Genomic DNA, 18,155 nt, shown 5'->3' with positions numbered 1-18,155 from the left:
GCCCCACCAAACTTCTCCACAAGCCAGGGCACGGCCTTTGGGGCTGCTGAAAGCTCTGCCAAAACTGCTGCAGACCCAGGGCGTGTCGCTTCATACTGGGAAGAGGTGCTGGTGGCAGGAGGATTTACCCCGTAAAAAATACAGAGGACCAAGATATTTCTTCTTGGCCCCATAACTTGTTCAATTGCATCCATTTTTAAGTATAGGATTTCCAGAGGACAGATGCTGCTCGGAGTCCTTACCCACACCACACAAGCGAAGCAGAACTTGAACTCCCAGCTAAACCGTTACCACTGCTGGCAGCTCGGGCAGTGGCTGTACAAAAGAATTTAAGGTCATTCATAAGCAGCTGGGCATGCACACTCAGCCCCCTGCTTTCCGCCTATCTTCTAAGCCAAGAGCATTGCAGTGAAGATGAGTTACCAGCACAAAACCAGTGGGCAACTCTACCAGACATGCCTGCATCACAGCAAACGTGAGGTGGAGGAAAGGCAGAGTTTGGGGGGGGGGGGATTTTTAAGGAGGATGATTTTGTGCTTTCCCTGATTAGAAAAGGCATTAAAAATAAATCTTTTGGGGCTCACCTAAGAAAGAAGGAAAGAAGGTTCATAACCGCGCTTATGTGAATCCCCAATTTCAAAATACATTTAAGATGAATAAGCGTGAATAAGATGTGTTATGGTGAGCCCTGCTCTTCAGGAATTCCTGTTTGCTGGGAAAGAGACAAACTGCTACCAGGTAAGTCAGTCCATTGAAGGGAGAGCAGTTTCCCCCAATCGGAGTGTGAAGCATGACATACTCTACTCTTAAATCATTTATATTTTACTTTTTTATGATGCAATCATGCATTAGCTTTTTCTGCATTTGTAATTAGAGGATAGAACAGATGGTCAGAGCTTAGTTCAGGGTGATAAATCCATTAAGATAACCTACAGAAAGCTGCTGCTGCGGCGGTTGCTGCCAAATAACCGTTCATTCAATGCTTTGTTGAGGCTTTGGGTACTGACTAGAAGAAGAACCATCCCAGTTCTTCACTGCCTTGAAGTACAAGGGATAAGAAATCACACACGAGTTTGGGGAATGTATTATTACTGTCTATGCGGCTCAAGGAACTTGGATGGTATGATATAGGGGGATGCATGGGGCAATCCAGGGAAATAGCCCGGAGTTGTTGCTTCCCAATAGCTGGCTGTCCCTGCAGATACATTCACCCCATCCCAGAGTGAATGTCTACTTTTCAAAGTGGACGAGATGTAGCTGAGCAAGTGGCCCGATTGCAGAGTGGAGTTTTCTATCAAAGAGTGATTGCAAAATACCCATTTCACTCTGAATTCATGTCTTCACTCATTTTGCAAGAAATTTCTCAAAGCACTTAGAATCCCAGAATAATTTATGCTGGACAGGACCTAAAGAAGGCATTTGGTCTAATCCAACTCAAAGCATTTGTCACAGCAGACCAAACCTGTAGGTCTCTTCCATCTGGAACTATTCTATGCTATGCTATGCCGTGCTGTTCTAAATTCCATTCTCAGACTCCAGTAGAAGGCTCCTGCTTAAGCTCGTCCATAAATATGACCTTTTTTTTTCTAAAAACAGAGGTCAGAATAATTAGGTATCCTATAGCTTATGATTAGCAGAAAGAGATATTAAACCGTAAAGGAAACACGGCAAGAAATTGTGTGTTTGTTATTTCTGATGACCTCTTTGACCTGAATCACATCACGCTACTCCACAAATGAATCTCAGCAGAATCCATGGCTCAGCTTCAGGGAGGTTCAGATCTGCGTTCAGTCTCTCCGTGCCTCTGGAAACCAGCAACACCCTTTTCCAAGGTGCTTTTGCACTTCTCCTACTAATATTTTTTGCTGAAATCCCTTTCCATTGGAATTCAGCACCGGAGCATTACCACGTATCTTTGGATAACGTTTCCATGCAGAAAAAGTATGTCCGTATACAAGGAGCTTAGAGTTTCATCACATCTGAGTGTCTAGAAAGTAGTTGTGGGGTTGTATCAAGTCTATCAGAGGAGAGGGAAGACTCTGCTGAGGAAGGATGTGGAGTTCCTGCGATCACCTCCTACAAAAGCTGTGAGGATTTCTGTGGGGAACATGGAGCCCACCACAGATATAACCTACCTACCGAAGTGCTCATGCTGGTCCCCTTTTCTTCATTCTCCGGGGAGCTGGGCACACAGGACCACCACATACGACAGGTCCAAGCCAAATTCTTGTATGATGAGCTCCCATGTGTTTCAACAGGAACATCCCATAGGAGGGGACATACATTAGGTGTGACAAAATCAGCAGAGGAAAACTGCATGCAAATGCATATAAAATAAAAATACCACTGTTTCGGTGTTTTCTTCCACACATAGTAATGTCGAGGGGCTTTATTAGCAAAAGCTGCTTAAGCGGAGGTCTGAATTTGCACAGGGTTCATTTGATTTCTGCACCTCGCCGCTTCCTGGCTGACTGCTCAGTATCTGCCAGCGTAGGCATTATGTGATGCTCTGCTTGTCCCCAAAGCTGTCAGTCAAGACAGAGCCTGGGCTGGGAAATGGTTAGAGCCGAATAAATATTAGCAGGATAGCCTGGACCGTGACCGCTTCCCTCCTACTCTCACCTTCACCTGCCTACACACATGCTGCTGCTGCTGCTGCTGCCGCCTCGGCGCAAAGGAACGCTGCAGGAGGAGCCGAGGAGCTTCTCCCCCATCTCCACACATCTAATAAGACATTGTGCTTCTGATGAGTGACCCTTCCCTGGATGCGGCTTCTGTATGTGCTGGAGTCAGGTGACATTTTTAACAATAAACCCGCTGAATTACAATTCAGGGAGAATTTACTTGAGAATTTACATAATGTAGCTAAGGGAGACTTTTAACTGCTTCCCCTTGTGCATAAGGGAGAAAAAAAAGGAGGAAAATTAAGTAACAGCCTAATTGGCTTTTATAACAGTCTATGGGGAGAAATGCAGGCCGGTTCTCTGCCTAGCTACGAAGCTTGGTATGTGCTGTAACCATGGGAGGCAATATTACAGGCATGACAGGACAATGATTTGGTTTTTCAGCGCTGAAGATCTGAAAAATGAGATCCCTCCAGCCGGGGGGGTTGTTTTCCGCTTGAGGAAGACCTGTCATGCCGGTTTGGAGGATTGCAGGTCAGGCTTCTGTTGGAGGAAAAAATGGAGGATGCGATCTGCCAATGCAACACCTCCCATGTGGGTCACAGCCACTGGGATGAACAGGAACTGCCTCTTCCACCACCGCGCTCATTTTCATCAGGGGGTGGCTTGCGATAGACTGGATAACAGGGAGGATGACGAGGCTAGGGCTGACGAGCTTAATGCTTCCTGCTCCCGCTGCTCCCCAGGGCGCGTGGCCCAGGCGCCCGCTCCTCTCCTCCAGAGCATGAGGAACACGGCACCACAACGCACCTGTGTTGGTTCAGTTCCCACTGCCTCGAAATTGCCGCATTTTGGGGTAGTAACACTAGCAGAGACCTGCAAGGAAGATATTGACGGTTCATTTTTTATTGAATTTTGTCTTTTAGAAAAGCAGCAGTTAAATCAATGTCAATTGCACTAAAACATGCAAGTTTCAGGACTAATCACTTTCTCTCACCCTCCCTCACTTCCCAGATACAGTTCTTCAGGGAGAACTCCATTGATTGCCTGTCCTCAGCAGCAAACACTGCCTGACACCAAGGCCAGGAATGGGAGGGAAATGTGTGCCTTCCACGAAGAGAGCAGCAGCGAGCCCTGGGAGCAACACCATCACCTGCCACCACGTTCCAGACCTAAGCCATTTGCCAGAACTTGGGGAGTGTCAAATTGGGTCTCTCCAAAAGTTCCCTAACACGCTCCAATTCCCTCCTAAACCATGGCTAAATGACTGATATAAGATGCCATAGGGGTAAGCTAGAAGGGGTTTGGAAAAATCTTTCTCTGGTCTTCACTTCCCCAAATGGCTGAACATGGGAAAATGTCGTCCTTCTGCTTACAGCATAGACGCTGCCCTCCACCAGCACTGAGAGCCCTGGCGAAGCCCTCTCCTTTGTGTCCAGCAGCCCCGCTGCCCTTCCATCCCGAATCATGGTCCTGAGGACTCACAGGCATCACATGTCCAAGATTTTTACGGAGGTATCCTGACTCCACTCCACTGTGTCTCATTGTATAGGACAAAGCCATTAACCAACTGTGTGTCCCCCTCTCCCCGGCCGCTGCAGACAGCGAATGCGATGATCTACAAGCCCTGCTGCTATCCCTCTTTCCATGCACAGCTTAGTGCATCCCAGCAGAGCATTTGATTACGGCCGTGGTATGGATCATACGCTGTGCTGGATATCCTTGGCTGCCATCGAACTCACCGTCTTAGACATGAGGTTGGCTCAATAAGAAGGGTATGTATATACAAGACTGATCACACAACACTTCTTTTTTAGCTTTGACTTTAAAATTATGCTAGAAGAATTAGACTAAAAATAAAGTTATTTTGCATTAAACACCATTATTAGCTTTGTTATCTGATGCAATCACAACAGTTCCTTCCACATCATTCAGTAATGATGAACTAATTCCAAATTAGAAAGGGAGCTACTGGAAAAAAAAGCAGAGAACAGCATTAAGGCTTACCCTGGCAAACTGACTTGTGCTTAGGTTCACCTTCTAAGCACAGGGGGCCAAACTAAAATACGTGTCCTATTACAGGTATATTTATAGGCCAAGTCAAAGCAGCTGTGACTGCAAATCACGCTGCATAAACAAGTAGCCACTTAAATAGCACCTCGCCTTTGCGATTACTTGATCAATATAACTAAGTGCAATGCCTATAACATGCATTTAAGAGAGCAAGAGCACTTTTGCATGCAAATACCGCACTTGTTCTCCTTAAAAACAACCTATAACAAATGCAAACAAATGCCTCGACAGGATTTTGTTGTATCTATGGCATATTTATGTCTGCAGCGATCGTTCCATTTTTAAGCTGATCTCTTTGCCTCTCAGTCAGAAGTGATTGAAACCTTTACCTACAAAGGCTGCATCGGTATTTAAGCGGGTGCTTTACTCATTGCTTTTGTAAGGTGCAATTATTTAGGTTGAACGCAGGGATTAGACGTCTCCCCCGGTCCCGCCCCGCCGATATGGCGGCTCGTCTGCTCGGGAGGATGCTCGGGAGCCGCCGCCTCCTCCTCCTCCTCCTCCTCCGCTCCCCGGCGCGGGGCTCCGGCGGCGGCTGCGCCCGCCGTGGCACAGGTACATGGGGAGGGCGGGGGGGAAAGGGCAGGAGCAGCCCTGCAAGGGGCGGGCATCCTCGTCCCCGGTGTCCTCTAGCCCGCCGGAAAGGGCTAAGGCAGCCTGCTGTGGGTATTTCTCTTGAACTGGCAGGCTACACTACAGTTTTTATAGTTACACTGTAATTTGCAAATTCCCTTTTTTTTTTTCCCCCTGCAATATCACCTCTGCCTTGCAAGAGATGAATCCAGGGAAGTGTTTATCACTCAGGAACTGATTTTTTTTTTTCAAGGATCCTTGATGGGATCTTCCAGGATGCTGATGGGAGATAAGCGTGGAGGTTGTTCCCCACCTTAGACTTTTTGATTAGGAGGGAATTAAGCTATTTTACTCATTGTTTTTCTTTATTAGTTCTTCATTAATTCTTTGCCAATCCCATACCACCATAAATGTTCTGCATGCTGAGTACAGATTCATAGGAGGCATTGCTGGAGGTTTGCACCATGATGGGTGACTTCTGCTCTCCTGTTCAGTGTCCCTCACATAACTATGGCCCCATTTCTTTTGGGCTATAGGTGTTGCTTTCTTCCAGTTCTCCCTCTCAGCACCACTTTTCACTGAGGCTTGCGGAAGTTGCTAGTCTTTAATGGCCCATAAATGTGCATTAGTTCTGATTTCCAAGGGTTTCCACGAGGCAAACTGCCAAAGCTTTCAGTGATACCTGGGGATGAAGAAGGAGCACCATCAGACCAGCAGCTATCCCAAGCCAGGACAGAGAGCTGCGCCGGGAAAGTGGATGGTACCTTGGGTCGTAGGTGTCCCTTTCCATTCAGTGGCGCGCTGGAGCTGCTCTCCATACACAGCACACAGAATGGAAAGCAGATGCAAAGTCCTGCACTCGCCCATGCTCTTGTGTCCCTGAGCTGCCCTCCTGTGCCCTGTCTGTACCCACAGAAACTTGGGGAGAATTGAGGTGATGGCAGAAAACATCAACAGTGTCTAAGTTAAAATGGTGTTAAAAATCATACAAATTAACTTTCTGTATCTAATTGAAGACACAGGCTCTCTGACTAAACAAGCTGAAGCAACTGTTGCTACGGACTGGAAAAAAAAATTGACTCCAGAGCAATTCTATGTTACAAGAGAAAAAGGAACCGAACCGGTGAGCAAAAGCACGGATGTTATCCAAGGTTAAGCCACCTCCTCTGCCTGTTGGGCAGAGAAAAACCTGCTGTGGGGAGCTGCCACCACTCAGTTTCTTCAGAGGTTTTCCCCTGCCTTTCTGTAGATGAAGGTTAGACTCAACACACTGAACTGTGTGTGTTTTGTTCTGACCCAGACTGGTTTGCAGATGAAAAAACATTCTGCATTCTTTTCATATTTTGTTTTTGCTGGTTTTTTTTCTGGGATACTTTAATGCCAGCTCAGCCGTCTGTGTGGCAGTAGTGGAGGCCTCTCCTGAGGGGAGGGAGAAGATCATATTTTTGTCCTATAGTCTCCTTTTTTTGACCATATGTAGATTAGCCATGGAAATATTATACATAGCACTGCATTCAGGAGCCAGGTTATCCCTCGTGTGCCAGATCACCCACCCACCTGTCCCTGCACTTTACTCCCTTCTGTGATGGAGGCCACAGTGTTGTGGGTGGAGAGCCGGTGTCCCTAGCCCAGAGCCAGGGATTCTGCGCGTGTGGAGCATGTACCATGGGATTAAATCATGTGAACCATGCCCAAATCCTTCTCTGCAAAATAAAGATCCCAATTCCAGAGCATGCACGGAGGAGGAGAGTCCCTTTGTAGAGACACTTTAAAGCCGTGTCACTCCACAGCAGAGACCTGGTCTTTGGGGTCCTGCACATTTCACAAGTTCCTCGGAGGTCACGACTCCGGCCCTGGTACCTGGATGATTTATGCATCTGACTGGTCTCAAAGTTTCTTGGGGCAGGGGCTAGTCTTCACTATTAATCCAAAGGCATCCTCCCCTTCATTTCTTTAGGCTGCTAATGTTTGTTCTTCAAAGCCCCCCTGTGAAGCCTTCTTTTTATGGTTTTTCTCCTGTTTGAATCTGATTCCTACATGCTTGTTCCAGATGGTGAGCTTTTAAAGACCTGCATTATTAACTTCTCTTTTTTTTTTTCTTCCTTTTTAAAAAGCCATTTAGTGGGATCTATCTGAATAACACAGAATCTGGAATATACTACTGCGTGTGCTGCAACGCCCCACTGTTCAGGTAACATCCTTCAGATTTCACAGCGTCCTTAAAATTCTGTATCTGTGGCAGGAGGGGCAGTGTGTTTCCATGAGAGGAACGGAAAGCGTAGGTCAGGAGAGCCATCCTTTGGTGCCAGAGTGGTATGTATAAGATCTCCAGCATACCTCTGGTGATACGGGTACATGGTATGCCCTTTTCTTGAGCATACGAGGGTCTCCAGTGGCCAGCAGACAGCAGCTGCTACATGAGGGTCTGCCTTTTTCTCCTGCCATACACACTGTCCTTTTTGCTTGATAATAACTCACTGCTAAGAGGTCCCTAAGCCACAAGTTTCCTCAAATGAGTATCGCTGTATGTTTGCTCTTCCACAGTCATCTTCTGCCCCTCATGCTACTGGGCTGGAGAGACCTTTGGTCTGCCTTAGTCTGGCTGGGTTTACTGCTGTGTCCCTCGTACTGGAGCTGAGACTTTCTCTTCACCCCCACCCCCTTCTTGTTCCCTAAATTAAATTCCACTATTTTTGCCTTTTTGGTTACGTCTACTTTTTAAAACCTGACCGCGAACGACTGCGCTATTAACCTCTGTGCTCTTTACAATACTATATATTTTGCAACTTCATTAAAGTCTAAGTAAAAGGAAATAGAGTGCCTCGAAGTAGGATGTGCAGAGGGTGTTCTGTTCTCTGTAACTGAACCAGAAAAGACAGTTCCTCATAGTTTTGATCTAGAAAATAGCCTTTATTTATTCCCAACTGAGAGTTCAATGGAATATGGCCGATATGCCCATTTTTATGAAGACTTTAAAGGCTGCATCACAAATGGGAAGCTGAGGAACAGGAGATCTGGGTAGTAAGAAAACAGGAAAAATGTAACGGCCGTATTAAAAATAAACCTAAACTAAGCAATTAAATGGTAAAATCAGAGGCTGATAATTGTGAACAGTTAGTTTTCCTTTGACCAAGTACAGAAAACTATTGTTATGCAACTGAACATTTGCTTAAATGTATCTTTTTCTGTAGAGGTTTGCTAATAAACATTCTTAAATAAATTTATTTCAGAAGCTAATGCAGCATTGCAGAATATTCTGAAGACAAATACAAAACCTAAAAATATCTCTGGAAAATTCAAATAAATTAGAGAAATTTTAAATTACTAAAGCTGTGGATGAGTTCCTTCCATTCCTTCAAATGTTCCTTCAATTTAGCCATCCTTTATATTAGAAAATAGATATTGACAGGCCAACATGAAGAGAGATGAACACTGGAGGGAATTGCTTCTGCTGCTAAACTAATAACAAAACAAAAATATAACCAAACAATCATGCTGCTTTTTGCAGTATCCAGCTCTCAGAGAATATAAGTAAGTACCTTTGATTAAAGCATAAAATAATGCTGAGCCTTACAGACTGATACAGGGAGATGAAAAAAAAAAACTTAACAGAAAAAACCTTTTAAGAAAATTATTAAATGTGCAAAATAGTCTGAAAATCTATTTTCCATGAATGCTTTATGTTGTGGAGGACACTAAGAATGAGGGATAAAATGGTATTTGATAAGAGATTCATTCATCAGGTTTATTTCCTAGTGCATTAAAAATGTCCTTATTTTTTCCAATGCATTAGATCATTAGCTACAGGTAAACACAAAGCATTTCCTCCTTTCTTTCAAAGTACACGTGTGTGCATATATTTATACCAGAATTTATTAACTTCTGCTATGAAATATTCATTTGAAAGAGTTGGAAATACATGGAACAACCCCCTAACCTTTATAGATAGCAAATTGTTGTGCTTTAATGAAATCTCAAACCTTCACCGAACCATAAACCTACAGCTGAGATTCATACAACAAAAAGCACTTTTTAGAATTATCTGGATTCCATCCAGGACAACTGAAACAGGGATCAAAGTAAATGACATGTGCTGGAGGAATGGTGTGTCGAAGGCTAATCTAATGCATATGTTTAGGGAAAGTCCATTTATCCATAAATTAAGTGGTGAAATACTTCAAAGGACAAATATGATCCTGAACAGCAATATTTTGGGGTACTAAAATGTTTCTATTAGGGAATCTAAGTGATATTACTGTTAGTAAAACCACACAGAAACCATTTCTGTTGAGACCTAGTTTAACAGCTCAAAAGATTGATCCTTTAGCAGTGGAAAACATCTACAATAAACTTAAGCGTTGTGAGCGGCATGTAAGGAATCGAGTCAGTCAGGGTCAGACGCGAAGCCCACAAAGCATTAAAGACCTTCCTTGACTCTACAGGGTTGCAGAGAGAATCCTCATATCTATGTATGAATACGCAGAAAGATCCCTGTGTCAAAAAAAAATGAAGGGTTCTGATTGAAATCTTTTGAAAATAAAAAAGAAACAGCACAGGTATATGTCAGGGAAACTTGGAGGGCATGTACGGACATTTATGTTCCCCCAGGTGATTCTTTGGGATCCTGGGGCTGGCAGGTACAGTGCTCGTGAGGTTTGCCCTCTTTGGCTGGAATGAAATAGGCCTGGAGCCCTACATCTGCAAACTGCATTTGCTTTGGTGCAGCCTGCTTCTCTGCTGTGTCCTTATTTCTCCCCATTTTTATGGAGGGGTGGAGGTAGGAGAGCATTTCTCATGGATCTTTGTGGATTGATGCAAAGGACTGAGCAGCAGTCCCCACAAAAACTAACCTTTGGTCATTCTGTGTTTGAAAATCCTCTTTTATTTCCACATTTGTATTCTTTAAAGACAGCTCTGTACAGTTAATTATAAAATGCATGCTGAAGCATGCACTGTTCTTTGGGTTGGATTTTTTTAAGCTTTCTGCCCAGCTTGCTTGTCTTGTCTTTCTAAAAGGCACTGCAAGTAGGATATGCAGGTTTTTCTTCACTGTATTAATATCCTACCAAAATATATGTGATATATACTAGATATCTTGTTTAAATTCTGCATTGACTGATGGACTAATCCCCTGGATTACAGAAAACTGCTGCTGGTGTTGGTGTCTCCATCTACCACTAGATGCCAGTAAGAGCATTGGGATTGTGAAACTGGGATAAAACAAGGGAAACCGGGAGGAAAACGGTTGTGGTGGGTCTCCAGACCACTTATCCTAGTAGTATGTGAGTCTGTCTTCATTTCTCGCTTTAACTCACACTAGGTCACTCTTCGCTAGGAGAAAGTACTTATTGCTATCAAAGCTCGCACGACTTTAAAAAGGAGGTATTATCTCATTTCTGTATGCTAAATCCCAAAAATATTTTCCAATATGATCTAGGTTTTCATACGCAACTAAACGGGCTTGATAATCCTGGATGTTAACAGGAGGCACCCACAAGTTGAGAGCCTGTATTACTGTTTCTGATGGCTGTGATTATCTCTTGGGAAAAGTAGATCTTTGTGCTGTAAGGCCTCGTCATTGGTTGATTGAAGGTTTGAGCAAGGCTCTATTTGATTTTCCAAAGCAGTTTGATGGCTGACTGCAGGCCGAAGATATCATTGGACATGAGCCTGGTCCGGTGGCCCAACCCAGCCATTTTCCATACTTTGTTTCGTCTTGTAAACTCTCTTCTCTGAGGTTGTAGTGTATTGGGCCACACTTCAAACAGCAACTTTGCAGGTGTAATTCAGCTAAACAATGTGCTCAGTTGTTGGAAAAACCTTTTTTCAAGCTTTATAAAATGCCAACCTGTCAGTGAAATAGAAACAGTGAGGCAAAAGCTCCTGCCGTGGGCTGATGGAGAATTCCCTTTGGAAAAGTGCTTCCAGCACAGTTTGATGCCAGTGAGAAAACTTCTACTGTGCCAAATATTATTAATAGTAGTACAAGACAGAGATGAGGAAAAAAGCCAATGTCCTTATTAAAACCAGACTTTTTTATAACATCTCTGTTATTAATTAACAAGAAGATCCGGTTTCCACTACAGCTCAGAGAAGAAGTACAATTCTGGGACTGGATGGCCGTCATTTTCTGAGGCTTATGGTACTTGTGGCAGAGATGAAAGTAATACCAATATCACAAGACGACCAGATAACTCGTTGGGATCAACTAGAACCGAAGTCGTCTGCAAACAGGTATGTTTATTTTAGAGGTGATACCCAAAGACCCAAATCTTAACAAGTAAGTTTTCTTTGTGCCCGTGAATGAATCTACCTAAATACAGCAGTGAGAATTACGGTATCACTAGAACCACTAGAACCATTCTGTCTCACTTCTTGGTACAAAACACAAGTAGAGTTCAAAGTATCAAATATAGATAGTCAGTTTGGTGTGAAGAAAATGATGTCACTGGGGAGAGCAGTTGTGTAAGTATAGCCAAGAGCTGGAGTTTAGGCAGAATGTTTATTCAGAGGACCTTGGGTGAACTGCAGGATGTCACAACAGACAGTAGAAAGGACTCTGAGATTTAATCCACACATTTTCCCATCACAGAGGCGGTTCTTCCTAATTCAGTCCCGCTAAATGTTTGCTGAAGCTCTTCTTAAATTATGCAGTGATGGACATTCCACATCCTTACTAGGTAATGAGTTGTAGCCTTCATGTCTCCTACTGTTGGTTAGACACTGGAGAAAACACTGAATTTGCTTTGCAGCAGTTGAAACTTATTACTGTTTGCCCTGCACAGTGATGGTGGTGCCCTGCATCTTCACAACTATCTTCTATGGGTTCTCTTATTGCACAGAAGCCACCCTTCTATTTTGTGTGGCTATTTTGACTCCCTCCATCATCTCTCTTCTGATCATCCTGTTGCTCTATTTTGCACTCCTTCCAGTTGATCCTTTTGCTTCTTGAAGGCCAGTGCAAAGCTGGACATAGCACTGTAGCTGGGCCTAGTCTGCATCAGAGATTCAAGGCTGTTTAGGTGCATTATAGATAGTGCTCCTGTCCTTACACCTTTACCTTGACTCATGGGAACACAACCCATACTTGTTTTGGGACCTGCTGTAATACCCAGGTCCTTTTTTCAAGAACTGCCACCCCTAATCATTTCTTCACAACCTTAAATCTGCACTGTTTATTACTTTTGTTAAGGTATAAAAATATGCAACTGAGTTTAATGAATTGCTTCTTGGGCTGGGGTTTTGGGGTTTTTTTGTGTTGGGGGTGTGCGCGTCTGTCTGTTTTTCCAAGCTGTTAAGATTACTAGTACTGTCCTCCGGCGTGCTTGCAGCCATTTCTAGCAGGATTAGGTATTATCTGCAAATGTAACAAGCACCCGCTGCAGTCCATTATCATGGTAGAGTTCATGTTTGCAGTAATGTCCAGCAATCGCCTTTCAAGAACCCCAGCTGAAGACAACCATCTAATTTTATAATGAGCCACTGATAGCTATTCTAATTTTTTTCCTATCAGTAATCTGGGGGGGGGAATCCTCAGCTAACCTGTGAGAAGGACCTATAGTGACTGTCTCAATTAACTTGACATTTTCATTATATATTGGGATGTCTAGATTCTCCCATTTACTTCCCATACTTTCTGGCATTAGTACCTTTTGACTTCCTCTTCTGGGATCTGCTTGTCTGAGGGCAGATATTCTCCCACTGGCCAGAGGTGATTACTCCAGGATGTATTTCTAGTCACTCCCCAAGACTCCCCCACCTACTCAACTCAACAGTGAATTAATTATACAAGTTTCTTAATCCAGGATAGCACAGTAGGTACCAGCACAATATTGGTCCATAATTGCAATGGTAATAAGGGTACATCATTTCTGTTGCAGTGTGATGCCCATCTAGGCCATGTGTTTGATGATGGTCCCACACCTTCTGGGCAGAGGTTCTGTATCAACAGTGTTTCATTAAACTTCAAACCAGGCTCTGGTTAGTGAGAAGTGGATCTCTGTGGCTTACAGAACATCCTTTCACTGCACGTACAACAGGCTTGTGAAAAACTCTCACGCTTTTAATATAGAACTCAAATTTTAGTACTTATGCCATTGCAGCTTTGCTTTCCAGCTGTTATCAGTGTTGATAAAATACATATTTTTATGGTAACTCTTTAGCAGTTTGCCTTTTCATGGTTAGTGTGATGTAAGCATTGATCTGTTTATTGTATATTTTTAATTTAAAAAAAAAATCTATGCAATAGTTCCCATTCATAACTATCATCATTAACTGTATTGAGAATGCTGAAATTAAGTGCTCTCCTGACCTGACTTTGCCTATGCCGAACAATAGTTGTGGCACCTAGGAATACAGATGCACATGGCTGATCATGCCAGACCTTTTACTTCTGTAAAATCATCATATCATTCTAAAGGGAATAAAAAAAAAATGTGAATTTCCAAATTAGGGTTGGAGGGGGGTCTCCTGATGTGAGAGACCTTTAGCCAAGCCAAGTGACTTTTCCGTGAACCCATAAAAGCAAAGTCCTGATGGAGGGCCTAATTAAAACTATTCCAGGCAACAGAACCAGTGGAAGCATGGAGTCTTTCTTCTTTTAAATCAATTACTTTGATTCTGTGTCCAATAGCAAGGCTGAAGTAGGGTTTGCTCCAGAAACTTCCTCATACATAAATGATAATAATGTAACGATTTGTGTAATATCTCCAGACTTCTGTTATCACTTGTGTATTTCAGAATCCAAAACCAAAAATCAATGTGAAATTTACTGTATATGAAGGGAAAAAATCAGCATCAAAACACATGTTCAGTAAAGTGATGCTTTTGTTGAAAATACGCCTTGTCTGTTCTTCCTTGTACAAGTTTGTAAATACTTCTGTATTCTCCCAAGCATTGTCACCATGGTTTGCTGTAACAGCAAAATAAATCATATGTTTGTTAAATTGAGCTTTCCTGCTTTCAGATTTTTTTCCAGAGAAAATAATCTCTGAGTCAGAACATCAGCTTCGCTAAACTGGCTGGGTTTAAATGCTTCCCTGCTGAGAGTTACTAGGCAACATCTCATTTGGCTTTACCTATAACAGGCTGTTTCCATTCTCCCCACTTTGGTTGCCTCAGTAATAAAAAGGGTGTGTTCATTTACTGGTGTAGTCTTAAAACTGTTTAATATCTTCAGAAAATGGACCTCTATTGCACTGAATTTACTTTTGCTCACTCTTTCTTGGAGCTCTGCAGTTTTTCATTCTCCTGTACTTTCTACAGGAGAACTCTACAGTTTCTTAACTTTTAAAAACATCATACGAAGAGAGTGATCACTACAGCCAACCTAAACCAGAATGGCACAAAGGCCACCAGAGGTGTGAAGCAGCATAGATGAAGCAGACGCTTGCTGCTACTGGTTTTATATAGTGTATTGGTGGTGACAGCCACATTGTCATCAGAGGAATCTGTTAATGGCAACAGCATGCTGCTTTCTGTGTCTGTGCTGCATTACGCTCTGCCTTGCAGAGATCATAGAATCTTCAAGGTTGGAAAGGACCTTTAAGATCGAGTCCAACCATACACATGCAAAAAAAAACCCCTACAATATCTGCCACTAGAGCATGCCCTGAAGTGCCAAATATACTTGTTTCTTAAATACCTCTAGGGATGGTGACTCAACCACCTCCCTGGGCAGGCTGTTCCAGTGCCTGACCACTCTTTCAGTAAAGTCATTCTTCCTAATATCTAATCTAAACCTCCCCTGCCGCAACTTCAGACCATTTCCTCTGGTCCTGTCATTATTTACTTGGGAGAAGAGGCCAACACCCACCTCTCTCCAACCTCCTTTCAGGTAGCTGTAGAGGGCAATGAGGTCTCCCCTCAGCCTCCTCTTCTCCCAACTAAACATGCCCAGCTCCCTTGGCATCTCCTCATATGACTTGGTCTCCAGACCCCTCACCAGCTTGGTAGCTCTCCTCTGGACACGCTCCAGCACTTCAATGTCCCTCTTGTACAGAGGGGCCCAGAACTGAACACAGCACTCGAGGTGAGGCCTCACCAGTGCCGAGTACAGGGGGATGATCGCTTCCCTACTCCTGCTGGCCACGCTCTTCCTGATACAAGCCAGAATGCTGTTGGCCTTCTTGGCCACCTGGGCACACTGCTCGTTCATGTTAAGCTGGCCGTCCACCAGCACCCCCAGGTCCTTTTCTGCTGGGCAGCTTTCCAGCCACTCTTCCCCAAGCCTGTAGCATTGCTGTATCACCTATTGCTCTGACCAGCACGTACGTTCCCAGCCTGCTCAGGTCTCTGCTCTCAAGCGTCTCCACAGGTTGTAAAGAAATCACTGTCCTCATACGCTCTGAATTCATGTACTCCCCTATCCTGATATACTTTCATTCACTGGTTTGTTTGTTTTTTTCTTAAAATCTACTGCACAGCTACTGGAAAGTGGGTTTGGCCCTTACAGGCATTCTTTAGTCAGGCAGCCCTCTCCCCGCTCCTCACCTTTCCCATCAGGAGAGGGTTGTCTCAGAAAGGAGCGTGACTAGAAGGTGTCCCCAGCTGGACTCCTGTGTTCAGACTTTTGGCTGGCATACCAAGCTGAAATGGTCCTCATTTCTACAAATGGCAGAAAGTAGGAAGAGAACTGGCAAAATAACTGTTTCTTGCCTGTCCCCACAAATACCAGGTCTCACTGACACCTTCTACACATGAGACCGAATGCCATACAAACAAATACACCACGGAGCTGACAAAACAAATATTCACACATAGACTTGTATGCAAACCACACTCCGTTTAGTACCTTGGACGTACACGGTTGGTGGAGACAGAGGAAGACAGAGGAAGCTTGCCTGAGCAGAAAGAGCATTTATTTCACACCTATAAACATCATTCTATGCAACTGGATGTTTGGGCTAAGCAGCAGCTGGTGCCTCCTCATTCATACAGCAGGATGACCTGAGGAAAGAGTCCTGTAAGGCTCCAGTTTAGGTTCTGCAGTGTTTATTACAGATACATAACCATATGAACAAATCTGTATCTCCAAGGAGAGCGCCTGACCTGCATTACACTGATATGTTACCAAGCAAAAAACATGAAGCACAACTCTACTGCCCCAGAAACCAGACACTGAGCTAAGCAATATTGTTCTGCTTATTCAAATGAAAATGGGGAGAAGAGGAAGGTTTGGCTTTCACCACATGTAAAATCAGAGTAATGGCACATCACCTTTCAGTGTGGCTGGGTACCCCGCAGTTGGGAGTAGCTATACTGAGAGGTGTTTGAATATCCTGCCCCTTACACCTCACTGTAAATCTAAAAGTGTTTAGATGTTTGTTTGTATGTATCCAGGTGTATATATCGGTAGGGAAACAGGGGAAATAATGTTGCTTTGCAAGCGTGGTCAATAATCAATTTGGAATAAAACCCAAAATCACCAGAAGCCCTCTTATCACTCCCAGCCCTCCCCACTGCGAGTAGTTTGCACCTCTTCTATTAAAACACAGCCATACGAACGAATGATGCAGGACTGAGCAGAGGAAAAGGGAGGGGGGAAGGTAAGGGAGGAACGAGTGGAGGAAATAGGTATGAACTTCTTGAATTAGCTCTTCTGATGCTTTTTTTTGGCAATGTCTGACTCCTCTTACATTCCCTGCTGTATCAGACAGCGGCTGGAACTGGTTGCACAGCAATCTCGAGTAGCGTGGTAGGGATAAGGCAGGGGTCTTTCTATTACATTATCACTTGTGAAAAAATGATATGGATCAAATGGGTTACTCCTCAGTAGTCCTTTATAGAATGGCAAATTTGATAGCCTTGTTTTCTATTGTTTGTCTTACAGTACAAGATGGGGGGGAAGGACCATGTTCATTTGGGTACGAGATAATTATGTCTTGAGCAGGGCATTATTATTACTAGGTTAAAAATTGATTTTGAGGATATGCCAAGATCTGCATGTATGATTAGACTGCAAGCTTTCTGCCTCTCTGGTTTTACCATTCCCTCTGCTGGCTTTTCATTCTCTATATATCAGCTCAAATTTCTACTTTTCACTTTTAAGATCTATCACAGCATGGTCCCACCTTGTGTTTTGTCTCAGGCATGCTGATGGTACCAGCCTGTGCTCTGCCAGTAATGTCTGCCTTTGTAAATTTAAGGTCAAGTTTTCTTCAAATATGTTTGTGCTTTATCTTGGGCTGCCAAAACCAAAGAGAAGATCTATTGAAGACTCTGCAAGACCACTTAGTTACCCTGCCTCTTCCTGGCCTCCTCCCTGAAATTCCCATCTCTCAGTACTCACACAGAGCACATCTAAGCAACTGGGTACTCTGACAGTTACACCAGCCATAATGATGCCACCGCTACCTTGTGCTTCATGCATCTGCCAGGGGAATCCATGTGACCTTTCTCATCATGTATTTGAGATTATGTCCCATGATGATGCATTTACACAAACTAATTTTATGTCTATAAACCTAAAATTTGTCAGCTGTTCATATTTATGGTCTCATCCTCGTGTGATGTAAACTGCTGGACGTTCAGGACCTCTGACCATAAGCTCTTTGGGGCAGGGAACTTCATCTTCTGTGTCTGTAGTACTAACCACACCAGGACAAATCCCAGCTAAAGGCCCAAAGCATTCTAAGATCTTGAATAATAAAGACTGATAATAATGGAAGATGCGTATCATAGGCTACAAGAATTTCCTCGTGTATCTGCACTGACTTTGTTCCACCACAGCGAATAAAGAGCTGAATATACTCTGCCAGGCAACTGCAGATTTATGCTCCGTCCTTCACAACTGAGAAGTTTTTCAACATTGTTATTTCATTAATTAATTTCAATGATGATACTTTTTATTCCATTGTGTTTTTAAATAACCTTTTTATAAATTCT

General features: G+C 43.5%; 1 protein-coding gene across 3 annotated transcripts; it reads left to right on the top strand.

The window, feature by feature from the left end:
* The first annotated feature begins 4,735 nt into the window (after positions 1-4,735).
* Positions 4,736-14,409, top strand: MSRB2 (methionine sulfoxide reductase B2). 3 transcript variants are annotated; one of them, XM_074573425.1, is made up of 6 exons: positions 4,738-5,252; positions 6,287-6,393; positions 7,385-7,461; positions 10,413-10,457; positions 11,357-11,504; positions 13,151-14,409. In XM_074573425.1, exons 1-6 carry the CDS (start codon positions 5,141-5,143, stop codon positions 13,253-13,255), a joined length of 594 nt encoding a protein of 197 aa, XP_074429526.1. In that variant the 5' UTR covers positions 4,738-5,140; the 3' UTR covers positions 13,256-14,409. The 3 variants fall into 3 exon arrangements, with proteins under 3 accessions (XP_074429528.1, XP_074429526.1, XP_074429527.1); XM_074573427.1 differs by lacking the exon at positions 10,413-10,457 and having other exon boundaries at positions 4,736-5,252; positions 13,151-14,220; XM_074573426.1 differs by lacking the exon at positions 10,413-10,457 and having other exon boundaries at positions 5,022-5,252; positions 11,336-11,504; positions 13,151-14,220.
* The last annotated feature ends 3,746 nt before the right edge of the window (positions 14,410-18,155 follow it).

Source organism: Larus michahellis, chromosome 2, assembly GCF_964199755.1.
Source record: "Larus michahellis chromosome 2, bLarMic1.1, whole genome shotgun sequence".
NCBI classification, from domain to species: Eukaryota; Metazoa; Chordata; class Aves; order Charadriiformes; family Laridae; genus Larus; species Larus michahellis.
This window is presented reverse-complemented; position numbering and strand designations above follow the sequence as displayed.

Excerpts from the sequence above, each read along its gene's own strand:
- MSRB2 (XM_074573425.1), top strand. The coding sequence starts at position 5,141 with ATGGCGGCTCGTCTGCTCGGGAGGATGCTCGGGAGCCGCCGCCTCCTC. Across the intron at positions 6,394-7,384 it reads GAGAAAAAGGAACCGAACCG|CCATTTAGTGGGATCTATCT; the intron begins GTGAGCAAAAGC and ends CTTTTTAAAAAG. Across the intron at positions 7,462-10,412 it reads TGCAACGCCCCACTGTTCAG|AAAACTGCTGCTGGTGTTGG; the intron begins GTAACATCCTTC and ends CCTGGATTACAG.